This window comes from Hyposmocoma kahamanoa, unplaced genomic scaffold (genome assembly GCF_003589595.1).
Source record: "Hyposmocoma kahamanoa isolate Upper Pololo Valley unplaced genomic scaffold, ASM358959v1 83241, whole genome shotgun sequence".
Taxonomy (NCBI): domain Eukaryota; kingdom Metazoa; phylum Arthropoda; class Insecta; order Lepidoptera; family Cosmopterigidae; genus Hyposmocoma; species Hyposmocoma kahamanoa.
Window position 1 is genome coordinate 1 of NW_020654196.1, and position 11,076 is coordinate 11,076.

At 46.3% G+C, this 11,076-nt stretch overlaps 1 protein-coding gene across 1 annotated transcript; it reads left to right on the top strand.

Annotated features, from left to right (window-relative positions):
• Positions 1-5,560: 5,560 nt before the first annotated feature.
• On the top strand, positions 5,561-11,018 carry LOC113234351 (the record flags this gene model as incomplete). The annotated part of the gene is made up of 1 exon (XM_026469656.1): positions 5,561-11,018. A coding segment is annotated over exon 1 (5,458 nt), but the record flags the coding sequence as incomplete, so codon positions are not given.
• Between the last annotated feature and the right edge of the window lie 58 nt (positions 11,019-11,076).

The window sequence follows — 11,076 nt, forward strand, 5'->3', positions numbered from 1 at the left end:
AATAGCCTTCGACTCCTGAACAACCAGCGTTTTATTTGCCTACCAGCGGCTACACAACAGGCTCCTAAATTGGTGACCCCGACGTGATACTACTTACCAGCAGTATGAGTGTAGGCAAGAACACACCGCCGCACGAGAACGTGCCACCGCAGGAAGTTGGAGGAATTTCCTTATCTCTCAGGGTGCCGCCGTTTTGGCGCGACCGCCCCAGACTGTGATTCATCAGTTTCGAAGCAGCGACCCACGACCTTAAGAAAAGTCAAGCGCAGTTATCGCAGATGGTCATCGCGCAACTCGACAAAATGGACGTCGAGCAAATATCTGACTTACTGTACAACCCACCATCCGAAAGTCAGTATACTGTTCTGAAGGAACGGCTTATCTCCGTGTATGAAGAAAGTGAGGGACGTCAATTTCAAAAGCTACTTCAAGAGATGGAACTAGGTGACCAAAAGCCTACCCAACTACTCCGTCGTATGCGTAACCTGGCACGCGATAAAGTTCCTGACTCCACATTAAGGCTATTGTGGATGAACCATCTCCCACCGCACGTCCGTTCCGTTCTCGTCGTCAGCGACACCATCAGCAAGACCGCTGCGCTGGACGAATTAGCATTACTCGCAGATAAAATGCTAGAACAAAGCCACGAGATCTCTGCCGTATCCGCAGCACCGCCACCCACACCATCAGCAGCGCCCGCTCCACATCAATACGCCGATTCTCAATTCCTAGTAGAAGAAATTCGGAAACTATCACTAGAAATCGCCGAGTTAAAATCGTCGCAACGCAACCGCGCAGGCAACGAGCGACAGCCGCACTACGACCGGTTTCGCCGACGCCGCTCGCGCGACAGGCATGGCTCACCGTCTCGCTCCAACTCACGCGGCCGCAGAGCAGCGCTATCACTCGCAGTATGCTATTATCACAGACGTTTCGGAAGTGAAGCGCGAAGATGTACACTGCCGTGCACATTCTCCAGTGATAACATGAAGTCGGAAAACTAAACAATACGTTGGCTGCGGCGGAATCCAGCGTATTAAGCAAATCCTACCGCCTATTCGTCACTGATAAGAAAACAGGGCTCACATTTTTGGTTGACACGGGTGCAAACATATCCGTCATACCAAAAACAAAAGGATCCCATGCACAATCACTGCCATTCAAGCTGTTTGCCGCCAACAACACCGAGATTCCCACATACGGAGAGAAGACGCTCGAGTTAGACCTCAGTTTGAGAAGACCATACAAGTGGAAATTTATCGTCGCCGCAGTAAACAAACCAATCATTGGAGCCGATTTCCTACAGTACCACAATCTCATCGTGGACTTGAAAAGGAGACGCCTAATTGACAGCGTGACCACTTTAGCCGTCAACGTACCTTCACGCCTCACCAATATGCCTACAATAAGGAGCATCGACCATCGGCAAGCCTTCCACGACATATTAGCCGAATTCCCCGGTACGACACGATTGTCATCAATGCAGTTGAACCCAAATCACACCGTTGAACACTACATCGAGACGACCGGAGCACCGCTATATGCTCGTGCACGACCACTACCACCGCACCGCTACGCCTCGGCTAGGAAAGAGTTCGAGAGCATGATGCAACAAGGATTGTGCCAGCCAAGCAAGAGCCCATGGGCAAGCCCTCTACACGTCGTTGCAAAGAAAAATGGTGATATACGAGTTTGTGGCGATTACCGTAAACTCAACACGGTAACTAAGCCTGACCGCTATCCCATACCACGACTACGCGACTTCACACGTCAACTCAGCGCAAAAAAAATATTTTCTACGCTGGATCTCAACCGTGCCTACCAACAAATTCCAGTGGCCAAATCAGACATTGAGAAGACTGCAATCATCACACCGTTCGGTCTCTTCGAGTTTCCCCGCATGTGCCCCGGCCTCCGCAACGCAGGACAAACATTTCAACGGTTCATTCATCAAGTACTACGAGGACTCGATTTTACTTTCCCATTCGTCGACGATGTTCTCATCGCTTCTGAAAACGAAGAACAACACCGGCAGCATCTACGAGCAGTGCTGCAGCAATTTCAAGAATATGGTATTACCATAAACCCTTCCAAATGTGTCTTCGGCCAGCCAGAAGTGAAGTTCTTGGGCTACCTAGTGAATGAACAAGGAATTAAACCGCCGGAAGAAAAAATAGCTGCCATAGTACAATATCCAAAACCGACCACTGTAGAAGAGCTCCGACGTTTTCTCGGCATGGTGAATTATTACCGAGAAAATATTCCAAACGCCGCAACACTACAAGCTCCACTCAACTTATATTTACATCACTCAAAGAAGAAGGATAAAACTCCACTACAATGGAATACAGAAGCCTCGGAAGCATTCGAAAAATGCAAACAAAGTATTCAAGAAGCAGCACTTCTCGCTCACCCGCACCACGCCGTCCCACTCGCACTCATGTGTGACGCATCGAACTACAGTGCAGGCGCCGTACTACAACAATACGTCAAGGGGACGTGGCAACCACTTGGCTATTTTTCAAAGAAATTTTCCGACGCACAAACGAAGTACAGTACCTACGACCGAGAGCTTTTAGCCATATATATGGCGGTTAAGCATTTCCGCAAAACATTCGAGGGACGACATCTGATAATCTACACAGACCACAAGCCGTTAACCTACATGTTCACACAGGTCAATCACAACAATGAAACACCAAGACGCACGCGCCAAATCCTGTTCATTAGTGAATTCACATCGGACATAAGGAGCATCAGTGGCAACGATAACGTAGTGGCTGATGCCCTGTCAAGAATCGATGCAATCACTGCCCCTTCCACGTTCGACTACGAGCAACTCGCCCATGCGCAAGAAAAGGACAGCGATATACCTACGCTACTGTCGAATCAAAACCTACGCTTTAAGCTAATGCCACTACCATCATCGCCGAAGCTTATCCTCACAGAATGTTCGACACCTAACGCACGCCCGTACGTACCACCAGATCTCCGGTATTCTGCATTTAACGCGGTACACCGACTTTCTCACCCCGGTACTCGAACCACCCGCAAGCTCATGAAGGAAAGATTCTTTTGGCCTTCACTCAACGCGGACATCGGCAAGTGGACGAAAACCTGCGTCGCTTGTCAACGTGCAAAAATTCAACGGCACACAGCCAGCGAAGTTGCACCATTCCCGCCGTCACACGATCGATTCTCTCACGTGCACATCGACATCGTCGGACCACTCCCAACATCCCCGCACGGTCACCGCTACCTTATCACTATGGTGGACCGCACAACGAGATGGCCTGAAGCTATACCATCGGAAGAGATGACAGCTGAAACGGTAGCCAAAGCCTTCTACGAACAGTGGATTGCACGTTACGGCTGCCCAGCGAAAATAACGTCAGACCAAGGGAGGCAATTTGAAAGCAAACTATTTATTGCACTAACAAGGCTAGCCGGCATAGAAAAAATACGCACTACACCATACCACCCACAGAGCAATGGTTTGGTGGAACGATGGCACCGCACTATGAAGACAGCGCTCACCGCACGCCTACAATCAACATCACACTGGATAGACGTGCTACCGACTGTACTACTTGGCCTGCGCGCCGCCGTGCGCAGCGATACCGGCGTAAGCGCTGCACAGCTGACTTTCGGCCGCAACCTGCGACTGCCTGGCGATTTTTTCGTCGAATCGCCATGTGACGTCACTATGGATCACAATTACGTCACAAAAATAAAAGAATCCATCAACGCGCTCAAACCATCATCGTCATTACCACCACACAACAATAAACGAGCGATATTTGTTCACCCTGCTTTGCGAGACTGCCAGCAAGTGTTCCTGAGAGTCGACGCCGTCAAAAAACCACTGCAACCACCATATGACGGGCCCTACCGCGTACTGAAAAAAAAGGACAAGGTGTTCGTGCTGCAACTACCAGATCGACAGGCAACCGTATCAATTGACCGCCTAAAACCTGCTTTCACGCCCGCGGATTGTACGACCGACACTGTCACAGCACCTGCAATCACCAAAGCGCCACAGAGTCCCGCCAGAGAAACCACAACAAGGTCGGGACGCGCCGTGAGACCACCGGTACGCTTCGCTTAGAGGGGAGCCCTGTAGCTGCAAGTCATCCACGCATCCGCCGCGCTCAACGCGTCGGCGTGCACTGAACGGCGAGCGCGCGGCGGGTCCTATTTATGCCTTCGTGCGCACCCGCGCCGTAACATCTCTATGTACTACTTACTCAATCAGACTTGTACTATTTCTAAGATATACAAAAGTATATAAGTAGTAACATTCGTTGATTAAATGTCGAGCTACACCAAGCCACACCAAGCTAGCAAGCCACAGCAATAGCCTTCGACTCCTGAACAACCAGCGTTTTATTTGCCTACCAGCAGCTACACAACAGGCTCCTAAACACTTATCAGTAAATCCAAGAAGGCGTACACGACTTTTCAAAAAAATGCAATATGGGTATCGTTTTTAAGGTATTTGGGGATGCTCATTACGAATATAGCACTTATTTGTAAATGCAAGATGGCGGGCACGATTTTTCGAATAATGACAAGTTGGGTATTGTTTTAGAGGTATTTGAGGGTGCTCATGACAAATATAGCACTTATTAGTAAATCCAATATGGCGGACACGATTTTTCAATAAAATGCAATATGGGTATCGTTTTCAAGGTATTTGGGGGTGCCTATTACGAATATAACACTTATTCATAAATACACGATGGCAGTCACGACTTTTCAAAAAAACGCAATATGGGTATCGTTTTTAAGGTATTTGGAGATGCTCATTACGAATATAGCACTTATTTGTAAATGCAAAATGGCGGGCACGATTTTTCGAATAATGGCAAGCTAAGTATCGTTTTAGATGTTTTTGAGGGTGCTCATGACGAATATAGCACTTATTAGTAAATCCAAGATGGCGGACACGATTTAAAAAAAAATGCAATATGGGTATCGTTTTCGAGGTATTGGGGGGTGCCATAACGAATATAGGACTTATTAGTATATCCAAGATGGCGGGTACGATTTAAAAAAAAATGCAATTTGGGTATCGTTTTTGTACGAGCTACCTCGACATATTTAGGAAAATATTATAATAATTGCAAAACTATATACGCTGACGTAGATTTTAACATAAAAAGCTATTACGTGTTTACTTTATTTAGAGTTCAATAAACGGAATCATTGAGTGCGGACACATTTCATTACTAACATCCCGTTCCAGTGATAAACTGATTGACTCTCCAGCAAACTACAACTTAGAGTAAGGGAAGCTACCCTTACATTTTGGTCCTTCGAGCCGGATCGGAGTCTGTGGTCTATCGGTCTCCCGGTCCGTGAGCGTACTAAACGAATTCCAGTAACGTATGAATTGAACTTTGAATCTTGGTAGCGAATCGGTCGGCCGGCTTCCCAGAAGAGGGTCTCACCGGTAACGATTGAGAAGGCGCACATACCTTGAGGAGAGGTCACTCATACGGTACTGAACAACGCGTATATAAAAAACTCTTCGACATTACATTTGAACTTCAGCACAATGGAGAGTCTATTTCAACGTCAAGAGATACTCTCAGAAACAATTAATAAAATTGGTGTAAACTTCAACAAGGACGCAGCTGCCCGTAAAACCACCGATTACATCAAAAAACGTGTGGATACAATCGACGAGCTGTGGAACGAATTTGAAAACAACCACAGCAGACTTCTTTACTACGACATCAAAACAACAATGTATGTCAACACCAACATGTACGAAAAAGTGAAGTCTAAATATGAGTCCATCCGCAACACCCTTTTAACTTATCAAGCCCCTCCTGACGGAAGGGAGGCAAAGGGAACTCCATCAAAGTCCGACGAGTTGATCATGCAACAAGCTACCAACTTCAGAGCTCTATCTCGGTTAATTCGCAATATTGACATTGAAACCATTAACGAGAAGTGGGAGGTTGAAGACAAGTTGCAGATGCTTCAGGCCAGGTGGAAAATAATAGATGAAACACATTGGCAGATCGACAATCTGCTTACTGATTGTAACTTGGACTACGAGCAAGATTTCACTGATAACGAAAATCGGTACGAGTCTATTAAACGTCAATTACATCGCAAATTGAACGCCACCACATCCCAGAATCAATCTCTACCAAAAATCGAGATCCCTATCTTCTCGGGTAACTATGCGCAGTGGCCAACCTTCCTAGATTTATACAGAGAAACGATTCACAACAACATGTCACTCTCTAAGGCCCAGAAGATGCAACATCTTAAAGGGAGGCTCCGAGGTGAAGCGGAAAGGATTGTCCAACATCTTACGGTATCGGCAGAAAACTACGATGCGTGCTGGGACATATTAACACATAGATACGACAACAAACAGCTTCTATTTACACGGCTAATGCAAACGTTCATGAATCAACCCTCTATCCAACACCAAAGTGCGTATGAACTAAAACGGTTACACGATACCACTCTTGAGACGACTCACGCAATTAATAACCTAGGAGTGGATACAGCAACGTGGGCTCCTATATTAGTTCATATCCTAACAGGAAAGCTGGACGCCGACACATATACGTCTTATATGGAAACAAGAAAGGCCCCACGTGAGCTACCAACATTCGACGAGTTTATACAGTTCCTGGAAAGCAAGTTTACTGCCTTGGAACCCGTAACCAGGAAAAAACAGCAACCCAACGTCTCTACAGCGCCAAAACCTTATAATCCGCCAGAAAGAAATCCACCTGCTAGAGCCTATTCGACGCCATCACTAAGGGCAGTACAAAACAAACAGACACGTGTTCACCCACGAACATACCACGTGAGCGCCGAACGATCTTGTCCCTTATGTAAAACAAACCATGTGTTAATGAACTGCAAACTATTTTCTGACATGGCACCTGATGCTAAATTGAAAACAATTTCACAATTAAATATATGTGAAAATTGTCTGTATTGCCACGATAAACAATGCCATTCCAAGAAAACGTGCCGTGTCTGCAACTTGCCGCATCACACCTCGTTACACGACACTCTTCGCGTTGCTAAGCGAACTCCGCCACCGCCGGAGGGTCAACCACCTTTGCAACCTAAATTCAATCACGCCGTGCCTCTACAAACATCTTCAAACCACGTGGCGGGCAACTATAATGAGGTGTTATTAGCCACCCTACAAATAAGGGTCAAGGCCATTAACGGCACTTATGTCACACTGAGATGTTTACTCGACCAAAGATCACAGATCAATCTCATAACCGAGTCTGCAGTACAACGTCTCGGACTCCCTAGACAGCATGAGAACGCCTCTGTATTTGGAATTGGAGCATCTAACACCCAGAGTAATGGAACCGTATCATTAAACTGCACTTCACTTTATGGCGACTATACATTTACTACCAGCGCATTAGTTATGAAAAAGGTTCTAAATAACTTGCCTAACTGCAGCTTCAAAAAACAACAATGGCCACACCTACAAGACATAAACTTGGCGGACCCCGACTACAATGTTTCTCGACCTGTGGATGTCCTACTTGACGCGGGTGTATATGCAGAAATAGCTACAGGTTGCATCTTACGTGGCCCTAGCGAGGCACCCATAGCACTACAAACCAAGGTGGGATGGGTCCTTCTCGGCAACATGAAAACATATAATTGTCATGCTCTCATTCATAACCTAGAAGAAATATCACAATTTTGGGAATTGGAAGACATTACTACAAACAATAATAAACAAATGACTTCAGGCGAGGCGTGTTGTGAAACATTATACGCGAACTCGACACGCCGCCTCGCAGACGGTCGCTACGTAGTAAAAATACCTATGAAACAGAATTACGAACAAAAATTAGGTACATCCAAGCGGCAAGCAGTAGCGCAATTCAGACAACTTGAAAAACGTCTAACGCAAAACGAAGAATTGTCTGACAGTTACAAGGCGTTCATAGGTGAATATGTGGCGCTCGGTCACATGAAGCTCAGCACAGAATCACGAGAGCCAAGCTGCTTCCTGCCACATCACGGGGTTCTCAAACCCGAATCTACTACGACCAAATTGCGTGCCGTATTCAACGCTTCTTCGAACACATCGTCAGGGTACAGTTTGAATCAACTTATGGAATGCGGCCCGAACCTACAACAAGATTTACAATCAATGATTTTACGGTGGCGATCATACCAATACGTTTATACGGCAGATATAGAAAAGTTTTACCGCCAAATCTTGATTGCTGAAGAAGACCAACATCTTCAAAAAATTGTATGGAGGGACTCTACACTCGAACCAATACAAGAGTACCAACTGTGTACAGTAACCTATGGTACTAAGGCCGCACCATTCCTCGCTATGCGCACAATTAAGCAACTGATTATGGATGAGGGCAAGTTCTACCCTCTAGCTGCTGAAATCCTCGATCATCAGTTATATGTTGACGATTTGTTAGCCGGCTGCAACAGCATAGAAGAAGCACAAATGGCACAAAGCCAATTAATTACAATGCTAAAATGCGGAGGATTTAACATGCGCAAATGGGCTAGCAACAATCTCACTCTATTGGAAAATTTGCCCGAGGAACTCATTAGTCAAAACATGTTCAATTTTCAACAGGCCGAGACAAACAAAACGCTAGGCATAACGTGGAATCCCCAAACGGATAACTTTACGTTCCGACATAACTCAGTTACGACTACAAATGACGTCACTACGAAACGAACTCTGCTGTCCGAACTCGCCAAACTATACGACCCTCTTGGATGGCTATCTCCTGTTACAACGAAGGCAAAGCTCATGTTTCAGCAAGCTTGGAAAACGACATCAGACTGGGACAGCCCTCTTCCAGAATGCATACAACAGGAATGGGAACAATTCAACAAAGAACTCCCATCCATACAAAATTTTTTTATACCCCGCTGGATTGGGAACACTCAACAAAACATTGAACTCCATGGATTCAGTGATGCCTCTGAAAAGGCCTATGGATGTGTAATCTACTGCATATCTACAGGACCACATGGAAAAAAAGTCATACAAATTGTGGCGGGCAAAACAAAGTTAGCGCCTTTGAATAAGCGCATTACACTACCGCGCATGGAACTATGCGGCGCATTGTCACTAGCACACCTCATGAAAAAGGTCACTGACTCAATAAAGGCGCAGACAGTCACAATACACGGGTGGACCGACTCTATGGTAGTACTAGGATGGCTACAAGGTGAACCCTACCGATGGAAAACATTTGTAGCAAACAGGGTGACACAAATAACGGAAGTCATGCCCCCAAATTGCTGGAGACACGTAAAATCAGAGGATAATCCTGCTGATTGTGCGAGCCGTGGTTTGTCTCCATGTCAACTCCTGTCGCACTCTCTCTGGCTGGAGGGCCCTTCATGGCTGAAAAGTAATGACCTGCCTCCTGAAAACATATTCGAAACGCGCGAAGAAGAGCGAAAGCAACCTCAAGTGTGTGTGACGCAAATACCTGCCCCACTTATTGAAGAGCTTCTACATAAGCATAGCTCCATGACACGTGCAACAAGAACGCTGAGCTGGATCCTACGTTTTATAAAAAATGCGCGTGACAAAAACGGCGCCATTCGACTCACGTACTTATCGTCAACTGAATTAAGGTCGACATTACACATGATAATCAAGACAGTACAACATAACTCTTTTGCAGAAGAAATTTCGCAACTACAAAAACATAACCGGGTCAGTTCAAGCAGCAAAATTATTAATTTGAATCCAATAATTGATCGAGACACTATACTACGAGTTGGCGGGCGACTAGGTCGAGCCGACTTGAGTCACACTCAAAAACACCCCATCATCCTACCGAAAAAATACAAGCTGACCGAATTATTAATTGAACAGGCGCACGCTGCTACTCTCCACGGAGGCGCTCGATTAACCCTGCAGTATCTACGAACCAAATATTGGATCATTGGAGGCATGTCAACGGTCAAGCACTGCATTACAAGGTGTGTCAAATGTCACCGCCACAATAAGCAGAACAGCTACCAATTGATGGCCGACTTGCCCGAACAGCGGGTGAATCCCTCCCGCCCCTTTACTCATACGGGGGTGGACTTTACCGGACAAGTGGATGTCAAGGCCAACAAGGGTCGTGGAATTAAGACGATGAAAGCTTACATCGCTGTTTTCATTTGCCTATGCACCAAGGCCGTTCACCTCGAGTTGGTATCTGATTTAACTGCAGCCGCTTTCATCGCTGCCTTAAAACGTCTTTGTGGCCGAAGAGGAACACCCAGGCACATGTATAGCGACAACGGCACAAACTTTGTTAGCGCTGCCAAAATATTAACAAAAGAAAGAGAAGAGGCCCTGCGACTATATGTAAACGACGAGTTCCTGAACTTTGCTGCTGAATCTAACATCGAATGGCACTTCAATGCCCCATCGTGGCCTACTGCAGGCGGTCTCTGGGAAGCTGCGGTCAAGAGTTTAAAACACCATCTTAGACGCGTCCTGGGGGAACAACGACTAACATTTGAAGAATTCTCGACGTTGCTGGTACAGATCGAGGCTTGCCTGAACTCAAGACCGCTAGTGGCTATTACTGAGGACCCAGAGGATTTAGAATGTCTCACTCCTGGGCACTTCCTGGTCGGCGGGCCTCTGTTAGGACCACCATTAAGCACCGACGACAACAATATGAGCTTAACTATACGATGGCGCCAAACAGAAAAAATGTTAAGCGATTTCTGGAAGCGGTGGTCAACAACTTATCTACAAACCTTACAAACACGAAGTAAATGGTTCTACCCTACTCCGAATTTGCAAATTGACGACCTAGTTCTATTGAGAGATGATCACATTCCTCCAGCGAGATGGCTAATGGGAAGGATAACAGACACCCATGCAGGAGCGGACGGACGAGTGCGCGTGGTCACACTAAAAACAAAAACCTCAGATAACGTGAAACGCCCCATTACGAAGCTCTCACGCTTACCAATAAGTCACGCTCCGGACGAGGCTGATAATTCACGTGCAAAACCTAAGAACACGGGAACGCATCAACGACCCAGAAAACGAAACATCCTTAG